General features: G+C 37.1%; 1 protein-coding gene across 1 annotated transcript; it reads left to right on the top strand.

The window, feature by feature from the left end:
* Positions 1 to 24707, top strand: C2CD6 (C2 calcium dependent domain containing 6; the record flags this gene model as incomplete). The annotated part of the gene is given in 6 exon segments (XM_084891329.1): positions 1 to 123; positions 17438 to 20956; positions 24396 to 24565; positions 24567 to 24588; positions 24592 to 24652; positions 24655 to 24707. Coding segments are annotated over 6 exon segments (3948 nt in total).
* Positions 24708 to 27696: the final 2989 nt, after the last annotated feature.

The raw sequence follows: 27696 nt of genomic DNA, 5'->3' as shown, positions 1-27696 counted from the left end.
ATGCAGACCTACACTGAGGATGACAGGACAGGAATTCATGACTGCCATGGACAGAAGCCAAGTGAATCATCAGAACTTTGGCTGGTTTGCTTGGGAGATGAGGATACAGACTGTGTGATACCTGTAAGGGAACAGTGACAACAGCTCGGCCATCTTATGTCAACTACTCTGGAGTATTAGTGTCAATCTTACACCCATTTCAAAACAACAGTAAAATATCTCAGTTTTTTTTGTGGTGAGTTTTGGCTGCTATAACATAGTTTTGGCCCTCCAATGAGATTTCCCTGAAGCAGATGAACTCTTGTGGAAAACATACTCAGACATTGACTAGTATTCAGGCTCTTACTACCCTGTGTTGGGTACAAAATGCTGATGAAGATGATACCCTAGGAAATGAGAAACAGAACCAAAGAAATACAGATAAATTTTTGCAGTTGGCTTGCTCTGGATAACTCTTCTAGCCTCTATGTTGAAAACAGGTAAGAATTTATGAGATGTCATCATGGTAATGGGACAGCAGATGCTTTGGACTGAAGTAGGCTCCACAGAGTAGCTTCACTGCTTTGCAAACCAATTCCAAGCTATCTGAGTCCGCACAGACTTCATGGTCCTTTACAGAAAGCAGTATAGATAAGACTGCTGTCAAGGCATTCCCAAAGATGAAGTAAAAGTTGTTAGCTATGAAGACCTTGCTTCCTGATATAGAGTATTGGAAAGATTAACAGCAACAGAAGTTCATTGGATTGAACCATGAGTTGCCGCTACACTACTCAAAACTGAAAGAAAATGTGAAGCACTGTTAAGTGGCATGGAGTTGCTTCCTCCTCCTGCATCCATGTCACCTCCCTTCCAACTTAACCTAATCTCAGCTACTTGAGGAGAAACATGATTGGAGGTGGAGCCAAGGTCTCTTGTCCCTAAAGAAGCTAGAACGCTCTATATAGCCATTCGGGTTTGCTGGGGAATTTCAGAGAGGGTAGGGCACAATCTTTTATAGCTCTGCTGGATATGGGTGCACAAGAATCTTACTTGCACCTGTGGAAAGCAAAGGCACTTAGATTCTGGTATGGGGTTTGGCAAGGTTCACAATGGGGAAGGGAACTAACATAACCTTGTGGATGGGGCTCTGTAGATCAATTGAATATACTGTTGTTTCTATATCTGGATGTGTAGGAGCAATTATTGTGTTACATACTTGTTCATCTTCATTTCATAAGTGCCACAACTAGAATCAGAAGAGCCACAACTAGAGAAATACTGGTGTGAAATGTAAGTCATTACCCAACTTGTCTCCCTGTGCCTTCCCAGGTGGTCTAACACTGTAATTCTAGGAGAGCAAAGAGCAGTAACAGCCTTCATTAAGGACTTACAGGCTACAAAGAAAGTAACAGATGCATTATCTCAACAACTACCCAGTCAAATTTGCTAATGGAGTTGGAGACTTATAGTAGATTATCACCCATAGAATCCAGTTGCTACTTCCATACCCACAGTTCCAAATATTGTGACTATAAGTGAATCCATTATACAGAATGATGGCACTTGGTATGTTCTCTTGGACATTGCCACCACCACCTGTGCTATGCCATGGTACCTACTCACCTGCCATTTGTCACCAGTGAGTGGGTAAGCATTTAAGATGATGTCCCTCTGGGTAAGCATTTAAGATGATGTCCCTCTGATGTCCACAGCTTTCACTATATAAATCATGTCATCAAATCAAAAGTCTTAGTCTCAACATCCTTGAATATGGTATTATCACATCTTCACCAGCAGAAGTGGCTTAGTAAATCATGATAAAATTCATGTGCCTACTTACCAGGTACAGTTCATTGGGGTTATCTGGGCAGATTCATAACATTCAATCCTCTGGCAGTAAAAGAAAAACTGTTGCCTCTTTGCCCCACTTCCATCCATCAACTCCATAAGAGGATGCCCAGAACTTTGTTGGACTCTGAATATAGAAGACAGTAAGCATCTCACTTGGGCATTCTACTGGTCCTTTGTATTGGCTAACTTATAAATTAGTATCCTTTTAGTGGAGCCCAAGCCAACAAGCTGAGTTAGGAGCTGTTCAGCAAGTTGTGATACACTATCTTTGGGGTCCAACCATCCTAAGAGTTCTTGTGAGCTATAGATCTTTGTGCTGATTGGAAACCCTGCCTGAAAACCCTTCTTGAGGTTTTGGGTTTATTCTCAGACACAACTCACAGGTATCCCCCTTTTGGAAAGCAGTTATTACCTTGAGTAGCTAGTACCAAGAGCTACTGAACTTCGTGAACACTTTACCTGTAGAGGCCTTGTGACTTTTTGGCCTGTTGTTTCCATTTTGGGATGGATCAAGTTTGGCTCAGCAACTAACAAGGTGAAAGGGCCCAATAAGTTTTCCAAATGGAAATGATATATTCAAGAACACAGCCTGGCCCTAGTGAATCTCAGCTTTACATTGTGGCATTAGGGAAACCATATTCCTCCCTCTGCCTCCTGAAGAAAATCAGTGGTTCCACTGTCAGCTTACCTGGTATCTGATGGAAAATGCCTGTTAAAGAAATTTTGTATATGATGAATCACTTCCTTCTTACTGCTTTCAAGTTCTCTCTTCAGGTATTTTGGTAGTTTGATTATAGTATGTCTTGGTATATATCTCTTTGAGTTTATCCTTCTTAGAGTTTGTCAAGCTTTTTGGATGTATGGATTCATGCCTATTATTAAATTTGGGAAGTGTTTGGCCATTATTTCTTCAAATATTCTTTCCAACCCTTTCTTCTCTCTTCTTTGACTCACATGATGTGTGTATTGATGGTTGTCCCCAATGTTCTTTAGACTCTGTTCATTTTTCTTGAATCTATTTTTTCAAACTATATAATTTTGTTCTCCTATGTTTAATTCACTGATTCTGCCTTCTTATCTGCTTCCATGTGCTCTCAAACTCCCTGAATAATTTTCTCATTCCAGTTATACTTCCTGATCTAGAATTTCTATTTGGTTCCTTTTCAAAATTTCTATCTTTTTATTTTAAACTTGTGGCCCAGTGCTTGAATTCATACACATTGAAAGGAAATTAATTAGAAGAAATATTTTAATATAACTATTTGCCCTTTAAAAAAAATAGAAGTATCAACCAAATTCACGATCAACAATGATATATTGAAACACAGGCATGTGATTGGCACCAGCAAGAGCTTTTTATGTATCACGCATGCAGGAGTCAACTAGCCTTTCATAAAAATAGAACAAACTTGCTTAATTAGACCTGCTTTCTGATTTAGCTAAACTTTTTCCAGCCTGGTGAAGCACCCTAACTTTTCTTTCAGGAAATTGTTAGCAACACAGCAGTAAATATCAACACAAAGCAGATTATTATTGTAGGTCACATGGAGAACAAATGATAAAATATTTAACTGCAGCAGTGTTTGACTATATTCTGTGCAGTAAGAAAATCTGAAGTCATTTTCAAGGTCCACCATTTCTTCTTCTTTTTTTAATCTTTAATGTTCAGATTATTACAGATGTCCCTCTTTCCCCCCCCTCCCCCAAATCTCCCCTCCACCTGGTTCCCACCCCACTCCAGGCCCTCCCCCTCCCCCACCAACCTTGTCCAAAGGTGTAAACTCTTTGCTCAATCTTGTCCTGCACCCTCCAAAACCCATTCCCCCTGAGAATTTTCAGTCTGCTCCCTTTCCATGCCCCTGATTCTATTACATTCACCAGTTTGTTCTGTTCATCAGGTTTTTTATTCATTTGATTTTTAGGTTCACTTGTTGATAGATATGTATTCAATGTCATTTTGTTGTTTATATTTTTTTATCTTTACCTTTTTCTTCTTCCTCTTCTTAGAGAATACCCTTCAGCATTTCATATAATATATATAATAATGATTTGGTGGTGATAAACTCATTTAGCTTTGTCTTGTCTACGAAACTCTTGATCTGACCTTCAATTCTAAATGATAGCTTTTCTTGGTTACTTGCTATTCATCACTTTGTATATTTCTTGCCACTACCTTCTGGCCTGCATAGTTTCTGTTGAGAAATCAGCTGACAGTTATATGGTTACTCCCTTGTAGGTAACTGTTTTTCTCTTGCTGTTTTTAAGATTCTCTCTTTGTCTTTTCCCCTTGGCATTTCAATTATGATGTGTCTTGGTGTGGTCCTCTTTGGATTCCTCTTGTTTGGTGTTCTCTGGGCTTCCTGGAATTATAAGCCTATTTCTTTCACCAGGTGGGAGAAGTTTTCTATCATTATTTCTTCAAATAGGTTTTCAATATCTTGCTCTCTCTTTTCTTCTGGCACCCCAATAATTCGGATGTTGGTATGCTTAAAGTCATCTCAGAGGCTCCTTACATTATCTTCATATTTTTTTTATTCCTTTTTCGTTTTGCTTTTCTGGAGGAGTGTTTTTTGCTTCTTCATATTTCAAAGATTCTTGGGATGCTCAAGTCTGCTCTTGAATCTCTGTATATTATTCTTTATTTCAGTCTATGTATGCTTAATTTCTGATTGGTGGTCCTTTTCCATATCTTTGAAGGTCTCACTAAACTTATCAGAGGTTTTTAGAAGATTCTTGAGTAACTTTATAACTGTGGTTTTGAACTCTATATTCAGTATTTTGCTTTCATCCATTTCTTTCATTTGTGACTTGTTTCTTTGTCTCAGCATTTTGGCTGCTTCCCTGTGTTTGTTTCTATGTACTGGGTAGCTACTAAGTCTTCTTGAGTTGATAGAGTGGCCTTGTGTGGTAGGTGTCTTAGCAGGGCCCAGTGGCTCAGCCTCCCCAGTAACCTGAAGTGGACGCTCTTGGTGCACCCCTTTGTGGGGTGTGTGCACAGTCTTATTGTAGTTAATGCTTGATTGCTGTTGGTATCACTGGGAGGAATTGACTTCCAGGCCAATTGGCTGTGATGACCAGCTGTGTCTATACTGAAAGATGTGTTGCGCAGGAGACACCCTTATGGGGCAGGACTTGCTTCAGTGGGGCTTTGGTGCTCACTGAGTCTGCCCCTTGAATGTGTATCTTATGGATGTGAGAAGTTGTAGTCCGGTATGATCTCCCTCTGATTACTGGATTCACTGGCTCTTGGATCTCCAAGGAGGTGCAAGTCAGCCACTGTCTGGGGCCACCCAGGAGGAGCTACAGAGAGATCTGTAGATTCCTCTTCTCTTATGGAGTTTGGAGGTGCCCAGGTGAGGCCCAGTTGTGAAGCAAGGCAGGCTGCTGCTGCTGAGGCTTGGGCCTTCTTTTGGAAGCTCTGAGGCTCTCTGACCCAGCTGCAGTTTGACAGGTTTTAGGCAGAGAAAGTCTATGCCATTCATATGCAAAAGCCTATGCACATAGCTTGGGTGATGGTATAAATTGGGTGGGGCAGGGTCTCTGGGAATCACTAGGGTGGAGTAAACAGCAATGGCTGTTAGTCAGCTCCAAACTGGGGAGGTCCCCACATCTCCATGTCCCTTACCTCATGCAGGAACAATGATCACTGCAAGCACTGGTGAGAGAAAGCTGCCCTCACGTTCCTGTCCCAGTGCCAGAAAGTCAGTTTCTCACCGTATGTATTTGGGTTCCCCAGAGTCTTGCCCAGAACTGGAGTTCAGAGCAAGTGGGAGCTTGTATCTTCCTCCCAATTAAAAGAGCAGCACATCCAGGTGCCAGCACTTTCTGTGCCTCTGCACCTCTTACCAGTCTCATTGCACTTTCTTCACCTCTCTACTTGTGGAACTTCCACTCAGCCAGCTTTCCCACAGTTCTGAGTGGTAGTTCAAAATTAGTTGTAATTTTGATGTGGTTGTCAGAGGCAGCAAATATAGGTGTTTACTTATGCTGCCATCTTGGTTCTCTCTTCTTTTCAGTTGGGTCAAGTTTCTAAACTTTCTAAATCTTCATTTTCCGGCTAATGAAAAGAAAATAGAATTCCAACAAGTCTCCTATCTACCATATCTACTCCAGGACTTCTGTGAGGATCAAATGAGATGAGGCATGGGAAAATGCTTCACAGACATTTGGTTAGAGTGTAAAGTGTTTCCACCTGGCCATAGTGTTTCTGGGCTGAAGAAACTGCAAGAAGGCTAATCATTGCTAGGGAGAGGAAACTTGGCATTGCTATGTGATGTCATTACCTGGACAGAGGGAAGGACACTTAACATATTAGCCTTTTATATATATAGATTTTTTTATACATTGTTTCTGTTGCTGTTTAGGTCTTTGTGATCCTTTTAGCTCTTTGAGTATATTTAAGAAAGTTGTTTTAAAATCTTTGTCTGGTAAGTCCAATGCTTGCATTTTCTTAGGAATTGCTTCTATGTTCCCCCTCTTTCCCATGAATGGGCCATATTTCCTGTTTATTTGTATGCCTTATAATTTTTTTATGGAAATTAGGCATTTAAAATATTATAATGTAACTCTATAACTTAGATTATTCTCCTCCATATTATGGGATATTATTGTTGATTTTTTAGGGCTGCAGTTATCTATTTCTTTTGTGATTTATTCAAATTATTTTTGCAAAGACTGTGTTCCTTGTCATTTCCATTAAGTCTTTGTTCCATTATCTCAGTAGCCTGGTAATGAACTAATAGATTTCTTAAAACACCCAAATTTGGCTATCCTTTAAAAAGTAATCAGCCCTCTGGTTGCTATAAGTTTTGCAACTAGAATTAGATTCTGGAATTTGAAATAATTGATCTGTCAGTGTTTGACAATTTATACTGGTTTCAATGGAGAAACCAATTCTTTGAGCACCATACTCCACCATTTTGTATAATGTCACTTCTCCCTTCTCTTTTGATACATATTTTCTTTGATATTATTCTTTTTTATTTTATTTTTTAAGTAATTAGTCTCCCACCCTCCAGAGCTTAGAGCGAACAAGGGGGGGTGGGGGTGTCAATGATATACAAAGTAATATCACATGACTTGTGGGTTTTTTTTTTAATGCTTGCCAAACCTACTAATACAATGTTTCAGCCATGCAAGTTATCTCACCACCTGCAGTTGCACTAGTGAAATTATAAAGGAATTATTTTCTTTATGTGAGATAAAGCCAAATTATAACAATGGACCTCATTTTGTTATCTATATATATGAAAGTCTAAGTGACTGTTAGACTGTTTGATAGGTCGCTATGACATACACTGGAGCTGCCCCTGGTAGTTGGTACGCTCCCATAGCAGAAGCACCACTCAGCTGACCGATGGGCCCCAGACACCTCTGGGCTCATGGCTAGCAAGCGCACCTGCAGCAGCGTGAGCCTCTCCCATGGACAACCCTCCTGTGTGTCCCTCCCCCATCAGGACCCGACTGGCATTGGGACTGACTGGGTGCAAGCCTATGGCCGCTTCTTGGTCATGGGCGCACCAGTATCGCCCTAGGACAGGTGCACGGAGACCTGCAGCGGAGTGGCAGTGAGCCTGCCAACTGGGGGTTGCAGGCGCAACAGGGTCAGGACGAGCAGGAGCACCATGCCGGCTGGCCCGGGCTCAGGCTCCTCCTTGGCTGCCTCCCGCTTCATGTATTACTACATCCTTCAGGGGGTGTTGGACTGCCAGTTTTGACCCAATTCCCGCAGGCCAGGCCGAGGGACCCCACTGGTGCACGAATCCATGCACCGTGCCTCTAGTTATTTATAGCCATCAGTAGTACTAAGTTTAAAATTTATATTGATATTTAATTATTGTTTTATTAACTTTTTCTGGTCTGTTTTTATTTCAGAGCTCATATTGTTCATTTAACACGCTGGATGAATATGTAAAGCTCCCTGGTTTTATACGTATGTTATTATTTGTATACGTATTCTTATAATTTTCAAATATTCATTGAAATTGAAAACATGAAGTCATATAAAACAATGGTTATCAAAATTTTCTTTCAAAATGTAAATCCACTTATATGTTGTGATAGCTGGAATGAAAAAATCTATGGAATTATAATATAAGTGGAAAATAAAGCAACATACAAGTGACCTTAAAATCCTAGATAATGTTTATTTTTATGTATTATAATACTTAGTAACCTGTTTATTTTTAATTTTTTTCCATCACCATGTAGTTTATCTGTGTTTACAAACATGTTGGCTACCTTGTAGATCTATTAGTGGAGAGGTTTTTCTAATTCAAAAAGTTGTTCTATGATATCATTATGAAAACATATGCAACATACCAGTAAACCCAAAGGTGGTAATTAGAATACTTAACAAATAGAACAGCATGAGCATGTAACAACCAAATCAAATAATGATGTTGGATCAGAGTTCTGGAGGTTTCCCGCTGTGCCATATTGGGGTTTAAGGAAAGAATGTGCTTCACTTTTAACAGCTGCAAAAACATTCAGAACCACCTAGAGTGCATGATGAGTTTTTTGTTTGTTTTTACTTTATTTTTTGAATTGGAATTAAGTACCAGAAAAAGTAGAAGTACACAATATAAACACTGACTGCAATCTGACTAAGAGACAATCTTTTCTCTACATAAAAGTACAGAGCACAATGCCATTTTAATCATATGTATGCATTTTAACAGTGCTATTGAATATAGTAATTGGATTTATTAGTGACAGACCCAAGAGTGCAGTGTGACAGAGATTAAAAGGAGTAGTAATGATGGCAACAATAACAACAACATTTGCATTCATTGCATGCTTATTGTGTTCCACACATGGTGTGACATGCTTTAGCCCTTTAAATTACACAACAACTCTATGAAGGAGGATCTTCATTGTTTGACAAGTGAAGAAACTGAGAGGGAGTCCAGATAATTTGTCCCAAGTTACATGGTTCGTTAGTTCAGAGACTACTGGAGAGCAAGCAGTCTGGCTCCAGAGCATGCACTCTTAATAGCCATGCTACACAATCATTAGTTAGATGCAGGTGTAGAACATGCTGGTCAAATGCTATAAATGCCTACTTATTTATATAATTATTAAAAAAAATTTTTTCAGATGACTTAATGCAAGATAAGAACTGTGGATGGCTAAATACAAATAAAAAAGGAAAAACAGTAAGTAGACAACATATACTTTAAAAACAATAATTAACATTTTATATTGTTTTGAACTAATGTTTTATCATACATTTCATTGTTTATTATAAATTTATTATTATAAAGCAATATAAATATAACATTAACTTTAGCAGACTACGCTATTGAATTGCTTACTTCTACCTCTGCCAAAATTGCTATTGCTTAATAAGCAACTCACAATATTACCCGGAAAGCATGGACTACCTCTGCCCATCTATTGTGATATGAACAATTTTAAAGAAACCATTCTTCTCATTCCAGTTGCCCATTAATACCTGAAATTAATGATATTGTATTCCTTTCTTTGAAAAAATTTAACCATTTGTATGCAATAAGCATCTATAGATGTGATGGACTTTTTAAATTTAAATTCAAAATATCGTGGCAATTAACTGATTAATTGTTCAAGATTCAACTGTCTACATGCAGACTACCAGCAGTAAATATTTCAGAGCTACAACAGGGCTTGTGTAGCTTGGGATGAGGATCAGGCAAGAAAGAGATACTGAGCCCAGCCGGCATGGCTCAGTACTTGAGTGTAGGCCTATGAACCAGGAGGTCACGGTTCAATTTGGGTTGTGGGGCTCGGTGCCACCCAGGCTCAGTCCCAAGTCGAGGTGTGCAAGAGGCAGCCCCTGGGTGATTCTCTCTCATCGTTGATGTTTCTATCTCTCCCTCTCCTTTCCTCTCTGAAATCAATAAATATATACAAATATATTTTTTAAAAAGATATACTGAGATGAAAGGTGAGAAGGAGAGAAAGAAAACTTACTCTGCTTCACACTTTGCACTCAGTAGAGAAGGACCATGCTTACCCAGGGAGGAAGTTCCCAAGCCCCAGAGGAAGCATCAGTACTTTTCCTCGCAATATTTTTTCCTTGCAATTTTTAATACCATCACAAGTAGTATTTATTCCAAATATAGAAGGCTGGTTTACATTTGAAATCAATCCACATAATCCACCCTATCAACAGACTAAAGGAAAAAATCATATGATCAAATCAATAGACAAAACAGTTTTGTGGGGATCAGGCCAAATCCGTGCACAGGCCTCCAACATCCCCTGAGGAGACTTGGATTGTGAGAGGGTACAGGCCAGGCTAAGGGACTCCACCAGTGCACAGCCTCTAATATAAAATAATATTGAATGTCAAATGTAACTGAAAAATAAAGTTTAACAAATATATATAGTTCTCAGTTACTAAAAAAACCCCTCCAGCTTACATTATAGTTAATACCTTTCAACACCAGGAAGAAAGCAAGGGCTATAGTGTGGGAAGTTTTAGAAATTGTAATAGAAAAATAAAAGTCACAGAGATTGGAAAGGAAGAAAAACAACTCTCTCTGTTTTCAGATTAAATGGTTGTCTATGTAGAAAATACCAAGGAGTCTATAAAAATAATAAATGAACTCAGTAAGGTTAAAAGATCAAATAACAAAAATCAATAACCTTTCCATATGCTAACAACACGTGGAAACAAAATTTAAAACAGAATAGCAGTTATAATAATTTCAAATAAATTACTTATAAACCTATCAAGACATGTACAGGATAAAAGTTACAAAATGCTGATGGAAGAAATCAGAGACCTAAGTAAATGGAAAGACATACCATGTACATGGATTAGAAAACTCAATTTAGTAATGATATCAGTTTGTCCCTAGATGGACCTATAGATTTAATGTGATTTTTATCTAAATTCCAGGTTTGTTTGTTTTTTTTAAATATGGACAAGATCATTCCAAAATCTATGTATAAAGGCACAGGTCCTAGAATATCTAACAATGTTTAAAAAGAAGAAAGTGGGAGGAATCACTTTACCTGATTTCAAGGTCTACCATATAGCCACAGTAATAAAGAATCAAGAAGTGTGGTATTAAGGAAAAAAGAGACACACAAAGATCAAAGGAACAGAATAGACATCTTAGAAACATACCTACAAAAACATGCTCAGATGATTTTTGACAGCGATGTAAAGGCAATTCAATGGAGTAAAGCTAACCTTTTCAACAAGTGGTATGAGAGCAATTGGCCATCCATGGGTAAACAAAACCAAATTTTGACCTAAGTCTTATATCTAAAATAAAAATAAAATCAAATATGGAGAAATTGATGGGAATTTAAAAATGTATAGCCACTCCTGAACAGTGTTTGGCAGTTTCTCAAAAAAATATACACTGAGTTGCCAGATTATTATGATCTCTGAATGCAAAATAATCTGGGCACTCATTTTGTGTGTGTGTATGTGTATACATATTAGAGGCCCGGTTCATGAATTTGTGCATGGGTGGGGTCCTGCCAGCCTGGCCAGGGGGAGGGGACATGGGTGGTTAGCTGGTCTGCCTGCTGGTTGAACTCCTGGTCAAGGAGTTTGCATATTAGCCTTTTATTATATAGGATGTACACTGAGTAGCCAGATTATTATGCTTTCAGAGATCATAATAATCTAGTTCCTCAGTGTATATGCAACTGCTATGTAACCCAACAATTTTACTAGTCAGCATTTATCCCAGAGAAATTAAGTCTTATGTTTACAAAAACAACCTGAATACAAATATTCATCGCAGTCTTATTCATAATAGCCCAAAAGTGGAAACAACCCAGATCTCCTTCAATTGATGAATGGCAATTATTCATACCATGGAATAATTAATACTCAGCAATAAAAAGGAACAAAGAATTGTTACATACAACAACCTGGACAAATGTCCAGAGAATTGCGCTGAGTGAAAGAAAGAAAAAAAAAAAAAAAAAGCTGATCCCAAAATGGTATACATTGTATGACTCTATTTACATAACATTCTTGAAATTATAAAAATGAATAACAGATTAGTGGTTGCCAGACATTAAATAGGTGGTGAAGGCAGGAAAGAAATGAATGTTACTATCTATAAAATGACATTGGAGATCCTGGTGGAAATGTTCTGCAACTTGACCTTATAATGTCAGTGCCCTGGTTGTGATATTTTACTACCGTATATCCCCGAAAATAAGACATCCTCTGAAAATAAGACCTAGCGCATGGAAAGATAAGACATTCCCTGAAAATAAGACCTAGCGCAACTTTGGGAGAAAAAATTAATATACGACACTGTCTTATTTTCGGGGAAACAGGTAGTTTCACAAGATGTTACCATTGAGGGAAACTGGATAAAGGTCATATGGGCTCTCTGTGTTATGTCTTACAAATGCATATAAATCAATATTTCCTAATAGCTGGATTTTCAAAAACTAAAGAAAAAGAAAACTTACCTTATATATATTTCTTAAAGGTGGTAGCCAGACCAGTATACGACAGATGAAACTAAAGTAAATTGAACAAGATAAATTCAGTGGGTAATTTATACAACATAGGATATGCACAATCAATAGATTTAGAAGGTTGAAAGAACCCATCACCTATGGCAACAGGCTTCTGAAGAAGACATATCAGAGTTCTTGAACAAATTCTGAAAAGTCGAGGCTGATTGCTTCACAGACAAGTCACAAAAATCCTCAGAATTTTATGGTAAAATAAACTTTGAAGTTGTTAGAATTTAAAAGAGGGTTTTTTTTTTCTTTCTTTCTTTTAATAGAAATGTGTTAGTTTTTATCTCAATCAGCTTTTAAAATTTTTTTATTTTACTAGAGGCCCAGTGCATGAGAATTCATGCACTAGACGGGGGGTCTTTCAGCCCGGCCTAACCTCTCACAATCTGGGAGCCCTCAGGGGCAGGAGGTGGCCCGGTGGCCAGGGGAAGGTGATGCCCTCATCACACCTCTACCCCTGCCACTGCCAGCAGTGCAAGCCTCTGCTGGCCCTGGTAACCTGAGCCTCAGGTGACCCTGGATGGCTGAGCAGCTGCCACCTGAGGCTTATCTGTAGCTTGGGCTGGCCCTGGGCAGCTGAGAAGCCGACATCAGAGGCTTGTCTGCACCCTGGGTCAGCCCTGGGAGGCAGAGGGGGATGAGGGGACAGGCATGGTCATCTTGTGGCTGTGGGCACTGCCATCTTTAAAGGTGTAGCAGTCAATTAGCATATTCCCTCTTTATTACATAGGATTGATTTTTTACAGAGAGCAAGAGAGAGGGATAGAGAGTTAGAAACATCAATGAGAGAGAAACATCCATCAGCTGCCTCCTGCACATCCCCTACTGGGGATGTGCTCACAACCAAGGTACATGCCCTTTACTGGAATTGAACTTGGGACTTTTCAGTCCAAAGGCTGATGCTTTATCCACTGAGCCAAACTGGTCAGGGCTAAAAGAAGAGGTTTTAAAAAATGAATCTAAGGAAGTGTGTTAAAGAAATGCAGTATTTTGTCCAGTCAGTATGGCTCAGTGGTTGAGCATCGACCTATAAACCAGGATTTCTGGTCAGGGCACATGCCCAGGTTGTGGGCTCTATCCCCAGTGTGGGTCAAGCTGGAGGCAGCTGATCAATGATTCTTGTTCATCATTGATGTTTCTCTCTCTCTCCCTCCCTCTCCCTTCCTCTTTGAAATCAATAAAACCATATTTTAAAAAACGAAATGCAGTATTTTGAGACAAACTTCTGAAGTGCTAATCTGAATTGGAAAGGACTAACCTTTCAACTCTTGACTGGTTCACGTGACAGTCTTTCAGTAGTTTTTTCACATTTTTATAGCCCCTTCATAAGTTAAGACTTTCAAAATATGGCTTAACTCATTTCTACTTAAACCCTAACAAAGACTAGATGCTAATATTTTCCCAAACATCAGGATGTAAGAAAGGTGGGGAGGGATGAGAAATTTAACTTTACCTACCAGTGAAAGACAGCGTTTGGTGATGGTAAGAGAAACTCGAATGAAATAGTAAAATAGCTTGGATTTTACAGGTAGAAATATCTAGATTCTTTCACTTCCATGGTCATATAACTTTGGGCAGTTTACATCTGAGTTTCAGTTTTCTCATCTGCAAAATAAGTATGCTATCATTTATTTCAAAGAATTTCAAAGAGCTTGAAACATAATAGTCACTTACTATTATGGTAAGCATTATCTTTTTTTCACCTGTATAAGTATATTAGGATAAATATGAGAAGTGGAATTGTTGGGTCAAAGTTTTATTCTCATAGAAACTGCCAGATTACTCTTTAAGCCAAATTTATGTAGAATGTAGGAAAGTATCCCCCAAATGTAGGAAAGTATCCATTATCCCTGCTATGTAGAAATACACCCTGGTTTATTCTAGCCTTCCTCTCTTTGTCTATTTTGTAACTTCTCTCTCCAACCATGAGAAATATGGATCTCAACATTCACTATCCATTTACATATATATAAAGCAGTTTCAGAATTCCTAACTTGTACTATACCCACGACAAATTTACCTACTAGTGCACATACAGTGTTTATGTATAGTTTATTTTATTTTTAGCCTTACATTTCTAGTCACAAAATTCAGTTACCAAGATCAGTTCTTTTTTTCTCCTACTCCCTTCAGTGTATTTATAGCTTACATTTTAATACAGTTAGATTCACTGTCTGCATTATTTTTTGTAAATAAGTGGTTTATCTATATTTATTATCAACTCAGAATTGACTCCTTTATCCAACTGTTTTCAAGTGAGAAAACAAAAAAACTAGTTCTGAAAGCTTAAGTAACTTACCCGAAGTTACAGAGTTAAAGTTGGGATGAGGAGCTAAAACTCAGGGTTTCTGTGTCAAAGTGGTTTGACACTTCCTCAAATAGGGATGTTTTTAGCCAAGTCTCTGAAATATTTCTTGACCCCCAACATTCTGTTTTTATTGTTTTAATATTAGTTTCATACATTAATGTTTTACTCTTTGTGAAATACAGCTCAATGAATTTTGACAAATGCATAATGATGTATTTTAATTATTTAAAAAAATTTTAATAATATTGTCTATTCAAGTTTTCTTATTCCACTTGAGTCACTTTTGCACAAAGACTTTTCTATATGCCATCAACATTTTTTCAGATTGATTATCCTGATAAACTAGCCATGTTTTCTGCATCTTAATTTTCACTTAATATCACTTTGTTTATATTGCCTTTATATCTACTTAATTACTTTAAATGGCTAAAATGTTTTTCATAACAATAGCCAATACTCTTATTGCAAGCTACTATATTAGTGCCTTCATATATTAACTCATTAAATTCTCACAGAAATCTTATGAGGTACATATTATTATTATATTTTATATGTTGGGAAATTATGCATAGAGGGACTGATTGTCTAAGGACATAGCTATTATGTGGTAAATTTGGGTTTTGAACACGGGCAGACTAGCTCTGAAGTCTGTGTTGCAAACCACCAAATTTTACTGTTTCTCATTGTGAACCTGTACAATTATTTAATCAATGCCCTATTAAGAATTCCCTTTATTATTCTTACATTTATAAGTTTTATAAGCCTTTAAAAAAAACAATTAAAGCTATACCTGCACAGCCCCCCAAAATTCTGTTGCCACAAAAGGGTATAATGCAAAATGAAAGTCATCCTTCTCTACCCACAACCACACTACCATTCTCATTTCCCTAGGATGACTACTTTTAACAGTTTGCTTTATAGTTATTCCAGTAAGTTTTATTATAGTTTTAACTTATTGAAAGTCTATTTGATTTTTCAACTTACCAACTTCAGGTAGAGTGTGTTGATATTACACTTGGAAAGATGAAGGATTTAGAGCATTTATAATATTTCAAATATTCCCTCTAATTTTTCTCAGTGCTATTAGGCATGAATATTTATTTTTCTAATGGTTATCTTTAAGCCTTTAAAATATATGTAAACCAAATGGACATTATCTACCAATTTCCTTCTATGAATTATGAAAAAGATTTTTTTAAAGGTTTCATTTTCTGTCTTCTGAGAATCACTGAGAATGTGATTTCAATATATTATCACATGCCATTTGTTATCTAAAGCATTTTAAAACCTTTTAAAGTTAAATTATTATTTGTTCTGACAATTCTGTTTTCTACTTTTGTTTCCCCTTGAAGTTGTTGTACATCATTTTGGTTTTATAAATTCAGTAGAATAAATATTACAGTATTAAGGAAGTTAAGAATATATATATGTGTGTGTGTGTGTGTGTGTGTGTGTGTGTGTGTGTGTATCTTTAAATACAGATTTATTTTGATAATTGGAAAAGTATAATATTATGAGAAACTTGGGAAATATTCTTTCATTACAAGCAAGTTCAAAATTAAAACTTCTCTTTTTATAAGGTGGCTTTTTTTCAAAAACAATACATAGCATCTTTGAGACCAGAACATTCAGAACCCAAACCAAAATATCAGGTGAGTGCTATGTTATCCTATTCCAATACCAATCATACTTAACTATTAGGTTTTCCTAATATATTATGTAATTCAATGGCTCCAAAACCAAAATACTCATTAGAAATACTGGGTTATTTTTTAAAAATACGTATTCCCAGGTCCCACCTCTGACCTAACAACCTCAGTTTTGAAATGGAGCCTAGGAATTTGTACTTTTCAAAAAAACCTAAGTGGTTCTTATGCTGTCACTTGAATATCAACTAGTATTTGAAAACCAGTTATAATGAATTGTATCCATTGAAATGAAGCTTAGACTACTAATGTGATAAAATTCTAGGTTGATTTCACACTTCGTTTTTTTTCCAATTGGATAGATAATGTAGAAGTTGTTTAAACAAAAGTTTTGAATAAGAAACTTCATTTCAGTGATAAAATAGTTCGATTTCAGAGCTACAAAACTGCCTATGGATGTCACACTGAATTTCACTGTAAATCCAGAATTTTGTGTACTGCTCTCTCAACCATTTCTGAGGCATATAAAGTATTAATCAAAAAGCAAGATTTTACTGTGATGTTCTAAGGGTTGAATGGAACTCATCACAGTTGAAATTCTAAGGCTTAAAAGCAGGTGACATAGGCCCACAAGTCAGCCTTTAAAGAATATTCCTGATACTTTCACTGGGATAAATATTACTTTGCATTTTTAAAAATTTTCCTAAAATGATAAATGTTTGTACGGATAGGACTTAGATTCTGATGGTAGACATTGTTTAAGCAAATGCTACTAACACTGGAAGTTGAATTCTTTACTATTTGTGAAGTATTTACAAATATTCCAGGTTGGAAAAAGCTTTTGGACACAGAATAGTAACAGAGTTAGAAATTGGAAATTTTTGCATTAAAATTTCAAATACTTTTAAAATAATTTTATTTTATTAAATAAATATTTTTAAAATAAGTTAGTTTTCAGTTTGTAGAAGGTAGGAGGATGGATAGATAGACTGACAGATTGCTTAAAGACTTAGCTAGAAATGTATTTTTTCATTTTTTTATTAAGGTATTATATGTATACATATCTTACCATTGTCTCCCCCCTCCCCACTCCCATACAGAAAATGTATTATAAATTCAAAATAAATGTTACAGGATGTCTTACCTTTTTTTAATTTTACAGAATCTCAACACCAAGAACGATTTTGATCCTTTTCTAAGGCCTATAAACAACAAAATATCAGCCAGTAAAAGGAACTATGAAGATATGTCCAAATATAGAAACACTTGTACAGATGTTATAGAACACGAGGACCAAGATCCTCCTGACTCAACACATTCAAAATCTTTAAGCCCTACTGATACAAACCAGCCCAATGATCTTGATAGCAGCATTGTAGACAGGAAGAAACAGTTAAGCCCTACTGATACAAACCAGCCCAATGATCTTGATAGCAGCATTGTAGACACGAAGAAACAGTTAGCCCCTGATCCTGATACCATCACAAAACAGACTTTAAGCAGTACGAATAATTTAGATTGTGATCCTACCATCACCACAATAAAAAATTTAGATGTTAAGAATCACTTGAAGGAAAGACTAGTAGCTGCATCTTTGCCAAACTTTAAAAGAGAATCATCACCAACTGAAAGTATAGATAGAACTATAGGTCGCCTCTCAAAATCATTAAGTTTTACTGACCTCCCACTCAACTTACAGCAAACTGTGGTGCTCAGCCCAAATTTAAGTAAAAATCTTGAAGACCTTTTAGATAAAATATTTTCTAAAGCAAACATTCCTAATGACACTGAAGCAAGAGAGAAAAGCCCTAGTTCTCCACTTCCAGGTGTTCATGCTAACCCACCAAGAATTTTGGAAGATAAAATACTTGAAAAAATCCAAGATTTAAATAGCTGGCTTTCAAAAGGAGACATTTTGAATTCAGGGTCTCCTGTAAATACAAAAATTAAAGATATTCCTGGAGTTTCATTTTCAGAAGATGGGCCAGGAAATTCTCTAGAGATAAACAGGGACCTCGACTCTGAAAACCACTTGAAGGATGGTGAGATAGCTTTTCCAATTAAAAAAAAAAGTACTGTCAAAAAGAAACATTTAGAAAGTGAAGTGTTGAGCACCGAACCAGATTTCAGTAGCCTCGCACATGATTTCATTATAAAGCAGATATTCACTGCCCCATTCTTCTCCAAGTTGGCGATGGGAGTGGAAGAATTGAGTGAGACACAGCTTTGCTGGCAGAATCAATTGTCCACATCTTGGGAGAGTTTATATTCAAATATTTCAGGTCACAATGAAAAAATCGATGATGGGGAAGAATTGTCAGAGGCCCAATCTATTGCAAGCCAGATAATTCAATCATTGCCTGTAGATACTCTTTTAGGAACTGGGATCATCAAAGTGGTAGAATTGGATGATGGAGGCCAGAAGAGTTCTTTGCTGCACACAGAGACAGCCTTTGCTGGAGAAAAACCAAAGGGCTCCACAGAAGATTACTCGGAAATCAAGAGCAAAACAGATTTTCTTGCAAAGCAGAATATACCCATCATTCCCAAAGAAACCACTTCTTTTTTTAATAGAGCCACATTTATAGACAAAAGCCAAAATACCTCCACACAAGATATAAAATATCAGTCAACACCAGATGAAAAAACAGATTTGCCAAATAATGGTCAGAGGCTTGATAGAGAAGAAAATGATCTAAATTCTACCTTAGAAAATTTAAATAACTTGTCTATGGGCAAACTTAATGAGCCAGATGTAATAAGGTTAAAATCCTTTTTTAAAAACGTATTTAGTATTTTTTTAGGACATAATCAATCTGAAAAGAGAAGACAACCAGAAAAAGAACTAGACAGACTAATCCAACCTCCTCTTCTAAATAATGCAGAAGACTTTGAAGAAATCAAAGAGAATTTTGGTGAAGCAGACAAATTAGACAGAAAACCTAATTTGAATCCAAAGCTGGGTGTATTTCTGGAAACACTCTCAGAGTCAGAAATTAAAAAATTTAAGTCTGAGTTAAGTAAACATATCCAGCATTACCTTATAGAAAGACTTTCAGAATCAGGACATATCACCAAAGAGGATTTATCCAACATCTATCAAAATCTGTACTTGATGAATGAGAAAACAGAACCAAAAGGGCAAAATGTTTCTCTGGAGAAATCTTCAGAAATTATAAAAGAAACAACGTCTTTTGTAGATAATTTTAATCATCATTTCATAGATAAACATTTGGAAATAAGACTGAGATCCTTTTTAAATGAAGTTCTGCAAAACTATTTCCAAAAAAACCCTTCGGAAAGCAGTTTATTTAAAGAGACAGTAACTGAACCCGTGCACTCAAGCATATCTTCTATAAATTCTGAAAGTTCTTCATTATCTTTTCATGAGTTAGAACAAGACACTTCAAAAGGGAATTTTGGTAGAAGGCTTGAAGTAAATATGAAATATCCTCTAGATAAATCTCTGCAAAACTATATTACGGCTTTATCAGAAAATGAACAATTAAATCTAAAAGCTGATTTAAGTAAATACCTCCAGATACTTGTTATAGATAAACTTTCAAAATCAGGACTAATCACTGAAAGGCAATTAAAGGGAATCAGCAACCATATAGATTTGATTAAGTCTAGTTTCACACCATTAAAATGTATAAAGCCAGATTTATCTTTCAGAGATGAAAATAAATTTATGTGTGAGGATTCAGAAAAGCAAAATAAATATCCAGAAGTTGCTCATGAAGCTACTTTACAAAAGTCTCTTGAGGATAGAGTTGTAGAAACAGAATTGACCAGGAAGGACGAAAAGGAGTATTTTCCATTACAGAATATTAAAGGAAATCCAGCAATAATTAGTGAACAGAAAACAATGACTGTAATTAAAGTACAGCCTTCTTCCAACAAAAATATCCAAGCAATTCCATCAAAGAAGTCATCAGAAAAACTTACAGATATAGTGCTGAAGAAACAAAGGAAAGCACATGGTTTCATGCAGCTTTCTGAAGCAGAAACTTTTGATTTCAAAACAGAGATTCAAAACCCACACAGTTGGAATGGTAAATCAGAAATAACTCAATCAAACACTTGCTATGAAAGCACACTAAAAATGAAGTCCCTTGAAAAAACGGACCAGAATAACTATAAATTGATGGTACAGGAAAAACATGAAGTATTGTTGCCACCAAACCCTAGAATTCCTTATTGCACAATGCCAAATGAAGATGAAGAATACATAGGTAAATTCACGTTTCCTCCCATGCAGAATAACACTTTAACTCATTTCAGTTCTGAGACTGGGAACAACAATTGTCAGAGACTGAAAGGATATAATAACAATAATAAAAAAGAACATTTAGAAATACTTGCACATTATGAAAAAGAAATACAAAGTCTTTATATAAAACCAAGTGAAATTTGCAATGAAAACAGTGCTAAGGTCCTTGAATCGGTTAAATATAAAGTTGTGGGAGCTGAGAAAAACTCAAAACCATCCCTCTTCCCAGAAGTATTAAAGAGAGAAAATCTAAAGCCCAGGGTCCGAAAAGAAAGAGATCATGTCAACCAGCAAACAAAGCCATCTAAGACAGTTAAGATACTGGCATCCACGCCGCCCGCCAGGAGAAGGCCAAGGAAATCTGTCCCAAAGACATTGCTTCATTGGACTGCAAGAAAAACTATACACGTAATCATGCTTTTCTAATCTTCCCCTTCTGTATTTTCTGAAGTTCTGTAAATAATCTAGGATATCTATATCTGTATATTTATACATAGATATATCTGCACTCAAGTGTGTGTGTGTGTAAACTTCGTTGCCCCAAGATGTACAGATATCCAAATTTAAGAAAAATTCTTCTGACATCCAAATATCATCTTACCTGGTCCAAAATATAATCACAAAACCAGGGGGCTGTTAACACATGAGTACCTTTGTGTGAAATAGATAAAGGGCACACCCTCTGGAGTATTAGGAAAAGGCATCCTTCCCACTGGGAAGATCCTGTAGGCTGCCCCAGTCCGGAGCCAGAGCACAAGCCCTGTCCACGAGAGATGGGCTGGCTTTCAGCCCCAGCTCACCCCCGAGTCAGGGGCCATTGTACAGGCACAACCCGAAGAACCACTGGCAGTGGCTGTATGCTATGGAAATATATAATGTGTTTCAGTGAACAAATATATTATTATGTCCCAGTTGTTCTGCTAAGCATTAGAGTATGCAATCAAATTATGAAGTGCAAAATTTCATGTCTTTTTTTTTTTTTTTTTTTTTTTTTTTTTACCACCAACCCACTGCTCACAAATTTGGGAATTCAAAATCTATTTTTAATCCTATATAATAAAAGGGTAATATGTAAATTGACCCTAATGGCAGAACGACCAGAATGACCACTGGACCAGGACCAGGGGGGTACAATGTATGAATTTATAATACATTGTAGGTATGCCAACAGATAAGAGCAGTGGGCAAGAAAATTAAAATATATCCCTTCCATTCCTAGAATAGTTTATATAAAGTGTAGTAGCAGATTTACCTTCCTGTTTTATGTTATACTAGAACCCCTTCCTGTTTTATGTCACTGGACCCCCCCTGGTTTTGTGATTATATTTTGGATCAGGTAAGATATTTGGATGTCAGCCATCTGCATGAGCCCTAGCTAGGTCCTGGGACTGAATCTGCATCCGAGGTATATCCTTTACCAGAACTGAACTTCCGACCCTTCAGTCTGGCTGATGCTCTATCCACTGAACCAAACCAGTTAGGTCCATAGTAAATTGATTTTCTGGGTAAAGCAAATATTTAGCTTTAGTAAATAGTAAAACAAATTAGTAGCAGGGTAAATATTATTAATATACTCTCAACATTGGATTTCTCTTTTCTATCTAAATTTAGTAATTTAGTATCAAGTGAGTGAGGGGTTGTGTGCACTAGGAATAGGAAAAAAATGGATTTATGGCCTTCAGAAAACAAAGACTCTGAAGATTCTTTAGTCAAGTGGAATCATTAGTATCATTTTCAAACAAAATAAAGAAATTGTGTTTAGATTACATGTTATGAGATCATAGGGTTTCAGAATTCTTATCCTAAGACTGGGCAAGAGAGATTGCGTTATCTTTATTTCCCTCTCTTAAACCAACGGTCCCTGAACTTTTCTCTCTAATGACATTGGCAACAGAGAATAAATGGTAGGAGGGAATTCTTCAGATCATTGGAATGTCTGGCTCATCTGATTCTCTAAAATCCAAGAATTTCCCAAAGGACTGAAAAACTGAGTTGTAGGAGCATCCAGAAAAATAACCAGAGGGCAGAGGGGGTACGGCTCTATGCGCTTCCACTGGTCCTCTAGCAGCAGTACATCCACTGCAGAGCAAGGTATAAATCACTCACAATGTAGCAGATACCCCTTAATGCTGAGGCTTATCTAATTGCTCTATGCACATGAGAGAGGAGAGGGAGAATGAAGCTTCCTTGTTCTCTGCAAACCCAGGCAAAAATGTAAAGTGGGTCACGTTTCTTTTTAGACTCTTGGTACCTACTATTTTGTAAATCTCTTTACTGCTGGCTAATTCTTAGCCCTGCCAAACCTCCCCAGCTCTCCAATTCTAATAACCCATGTTCACTTCCTCTCCAAATGAAAGCCGCCCGTTCTGTGGGTGTGGCCATCTCTCTGAAGTGTTAAGAGACAAGCTGCTCAAACTGCAGGGGAAACTAGTTTACACTAATTTGAGAAAGACTAATAGCTCCATACTCCCTTATGCATACTTGTAAATTTTACAAGTAAAGTTTAGAGAATCAGATGAGCCAGATATTCTGATGATCTGAAGAATTCCCTCTTACCATTTATTCTCTGTTGCCAATGTCATTAGAGAGAAAAGTTCAGGGACCGTTGGTTTAAGAGAGGGAAATAAAGATAACGCAATCTCTCTTGCCCAGTCTTAGGATAAGAATTTTGAGACCCTATATGATCTCACATAACGTGTAACCTAAGCACATTTTCTTTGTTTTGTTTGAAAGTGATAGTAATGATTCCACTTGACTAAAGAATCTTCAGAATCTTTGTTTTCTGAAGACCATAAACCCATTTTTTCCCTATTCCTAGTGCACACAACACCTCACTCACTTGTAAACTTTACAATGTAAAGTATTATAAAATATAGCCATATTATTAAAAATTTGAAGAGAAAAGGAAAACAAAGCCCACAATCCTGCCACTCTAACACAGCCACCATTAAAAAAATATATATTTTGGTATATATCTTTTTGTTATTTCTGAATGTCTTATTTTTTACTCTCAAAATATACCCATTTTTAAAATTGTTTTAATTTTAAACGTTATAAGCATATCCTTAGATGCTGAAATCTGTGGATGTGTGTGTATTAAAGATGTTTATTAACTTTTAAGGAATGAAATTTGGTATAACATAAAAAGTAAAATATAAGAGTTCATAATATATACGTGGGGCTGGGGAAGACGTATTTTGGAAGAGGAGAATTACAGAACAGGCTGTTTGGCATTGCTTAGGAGTCTGACCCCTGGAGACAACTTCCCTAAATTTATCTGGTTTCAAGCTTTATATCATCCGTCCCTTTGAAATAACAGATCCTTTGAAATAATAGATTTTTTTTAAAGATTTGTTTTTATTGATTTCAGAGAGAGGAAAGGAAAGGGAGAGAGGAAAGGGTGATGAGAATAATCAATCACTGTCTCCCGTACACCCCCTACTGGGGGTCTAGCCTTAACCCGGCATGTGTCCTGAGGGGAGGTGGTACAGAATCCAACCTTGACCTCCTGGTTCATGACCTCCTCAGCCACTGAAACACACCAGCGGGCTGAAACAATGTTGTGATTTTGTTATTGTTCGTTTTTTGTTTGTTTTTGTGGTTCTACATTCTCATCTCTGTTTCTATTTATTTGGTTATTTATATCTATTGTTTGTAGTATTACAAGGTTTCTATAGTTTCTAATGGGGGAGGCATTGGGTGGAAGGTCTGAATTTGCCTATAAAACATTTGATCCTCTCATTTTTTGTCTTTGACTATTGCTATTACAAACTTTGGTTCTTATAAATGTAAAATATACTTTAAGGAAGCTTAACTCACCAACTCGATCTTTTATTTTAATATTTAGGATTGTTCGGATAGATTTGAGGATTTTCCTATGACCCCATTTCAGCATCTTAAAAAACTGAAATCAAGATCAAAGCTTTCAGAAAAGAAGCCAGATGAGTTAAAACATGCAAGACCGTGTACTGCTCCGGGGGTTAACAAGCATCGAGAAAGCTACACTGGAAAGTTTACAAGTTTCAGCAGGCTTAGTTCATTGAAATGATACAGTCCCATATTATGAAATCCATAAAACAGTCAAAAAATTTTTAAAAGAAAATGCTGAAAATGTTTGCTCACTTGTAGTATTATCCAATTGTTAAATAGCTCAGAATGATATGTGAGACTGACAGTAAGAATATCATTTCTTCAATTAACAAAATGGTTTGGAGATCTGTCCTTTTCTGTGATAGAAGTCAACAACCAAATTTCATCTTGTTAGAACCATTTTGTTTTAATTAAAATGTAGAAGAAACGCTTTTTGATGTAAATGTTTTCATTTATGAATTATAGGGAACAAACCCGGAGATACATATTCAGTTCATATTCATTAGCAACATTGTATTCCTAGCTTCTTTTTCACTATATGACAGTATTGCTTCAATTCGTAGCTCTCAGATTTTTCAAATCTGTTTTATGTTCTGAATGATCCCTACCCACCAGTTTTTAAGTTCTCTGTGTGCTGTTGATCCCCCTTATACTCTTCAGCTTTAGTTATATTTCTTGATTCAACATAATATAATTCTCTAGGCCTATAAAACTTGTTAATTTTAATATTGGCTATCACAACTTTTTACACTATAAAGATGATAGAGAACAGATTTAATATGAATTCCTGAGGCAGCTCCTACATGTAGTGATTTTCTTGAACAACTATGAAAGGGCCTCTTTAATAACACAAAACTCAGGAAGCTGTATACATTTGTAAACACTGCCTAAAATATTACCTAGCTAAATCAGCCCAGGACTTAAGTCAGAGACTTCTGAGAATTAGCTCTATTCCCATCAAGTACAGTATTTGGGTCCTGTTGAACTTGGGCTCATTCTTGAGAAGCAAAATTTCAATTTATAGAATTTTTTGTCAGTTTTAATTTTTCTCTCATAAATCATAAAAACTATGGGGTTTAAGTAGATTGCTGATGGAGAACTTAATTCCTGTATATTCATTTAATGGTATGATCAAGATAGTACATTTTTTTGGAGGCCAAGAATTTCTAGTAATCCTCAAAGTTGTTCTTGCATCAGTCATAGTATAACTGGGAAAACAGTTATAACTCTGAATCTTTAAGTAGAAGATACATGGGGAATTGGTTTCATGAGTGATGGAATCAAAGCTAAGAAATCAAAAGGGATGTTGGGTCAATCCAGAGATTAGCAAGACCAGGATGCACTACTACGAAGAGACAGCAGGAGTAAGCGGTGCTACCAGAGTCCTCAAGCCAAAGGCCACGAGCATAGAGCCACTGCCAGGACTCTCTGCAAGACTCCAGGAAGAGGAGTACAGGGTGAGAAATGCCACGTTCCCCTCTCTCTTCCTGCTCTCTGATTTTCCACTATTGCCTCCCTGGACACCCAAAAGAGAGGGTGCATGGGAAATGTAGTTCCCAGTGAAGTCAAGCTAGGGAAGAGTGGAGAAATGGATCTAAGAGCTGACAGGCAATTGACCAGCACTACTTATGAGGAAAACCATTGATGGGGTTTGCAGTAAAAAAGGAAATATTTACTATATGGAAATCTCAGATCCCTTTGTTTCATTAAACTTTTTGTGGCAATTCTGTGCACAGAGTTTAAAATTTCCTACCAGGGAAATGTCTCAAATATTCAAGTCTTAAAAAAAAAAAAAAATCTCATAACTTTTATTCAAGGTTGAATTCCTTAAATATTTATTAAATGTCCATAATATGCCAAACATCAGGATGTACTAGTGAATAAGAATATTCTCAAGGAGTCCACAGTCTACTAGGGACACAAGCACAGAAGTAGTAATAATAGTTACATAAGCATTATTTGGGGAAAGTACTTAGCTCATAGGGTATTTTAGCTTGGGTCCTTCAGAAAGCCAACATGACTGGACATGTGTATTAGGCAGAATAATGATCCATCAATCCTAATCCCAGGAACCTGTGAATATGGTACCTTACCTGGCAGAAGGGACTATGCAGCTGTTATTAAAGATCTTGGGATGAGATTATCCTGCATTGCCTGGCTAGACCTCAGATAATCTTGAGTCTTTATGAGAGAGAGGCAGAATGTCAGAAAAGGAGATGTGAACACTGAAACTAGAGCTGGCCCCTGCGGCCAGGGGGGCAAGCAGCCAGAAGCCAGAAAAGGCAGCCGATTCAGAGCATGGCCCTGCCAACGCCTTTCAAATCTCCAGAACTGTAAATTGATTTGACCGCCAGAACTGTAAATTGATTTGTGTTGTTTTAAGCCACTAAGTTTGTGGTAATTCGTTACAACAGCGATAGAGAACTAATACAGCAAACAGGGAGCCCATGGTGCAAAATTTAAGCCAATCTCAGGGTAAGGACGTCAATCGAGTACAGTATCTACTGTGATGGTTAATGTCAAGTGTCAATTTGACTGGGCCATAAGGTGCCCAGATATTTGGTGAAACCTTCTGGGTGTTGCTGTGAGGCACTTTGGATGAAATTAATGTCTAAATCTGTAGACTAACCAAAGCAGACTGCCCTCCTCCATGTGGGTGGGCCTCTCCAGGTCAAGGTCTAGCGAGTTCCTCCCACCTGCCTGTCTGTGGCATCAGCTATGCCAGCCTTGGGACTGGAATGCCACTGGCTCTCTAGGCCTTCAGCTTGTCCTTTCACCCTGAAGATCTGGGGACTCCTTAGCCTCCATCATCATGTGAGGCAATTCCCAAGAGTAGGTCTCCTATTGGTTCTTTTCTCTGGAGAACTGAACACACGGGAGATCTGAGAGGCACTGCCTCACGCTCTCCCCAGTCCACCTTTTACATGCCACATCCCACTGCTCACACAGACTCAGGAGAACCTCCTCTATAATTCCTGTGGCTCTCTCTTGTGAAGGGAAGTTTAGGAGGTCGGTGGACCACTACAGCCCCTGCTACCACAGGTGACCTCAGGGCCTCTCTCCTCGCGGGTCTTTGTGGCTGACTTGATGGATGACCTAAACATTCTGGACAAGGGCTGACAATCAACATGGAAAGGTTTGTTTCAAGTTGTCTTTTAATTTACTAGTATATACTGTCTCATTGCTTTTAATTTTTTAGCCTCAAGATAATCATTTAAAAATAATTTTAAATGGAAATGTTAGAGAAGTGTACAGATTAAGAGAATCCACAATTCAAA

This window comes from Pipistrellus hanaki (assembly GCF_964339955.1).
Source record: "Pipistrellus hanaki genome assembly, chromosome: 8".
Classification (NCBI taxonomy): domain Eukaryota; kingdom Metazoa; phylum Chordata; class Mammalia; order Chiroptera; family Vespertilionidae; genus Pipistrellus; species Pipistrellus hanaki.
This window is presented reverse-complemented; position numbering and strand designations above follow the sequence as displayed.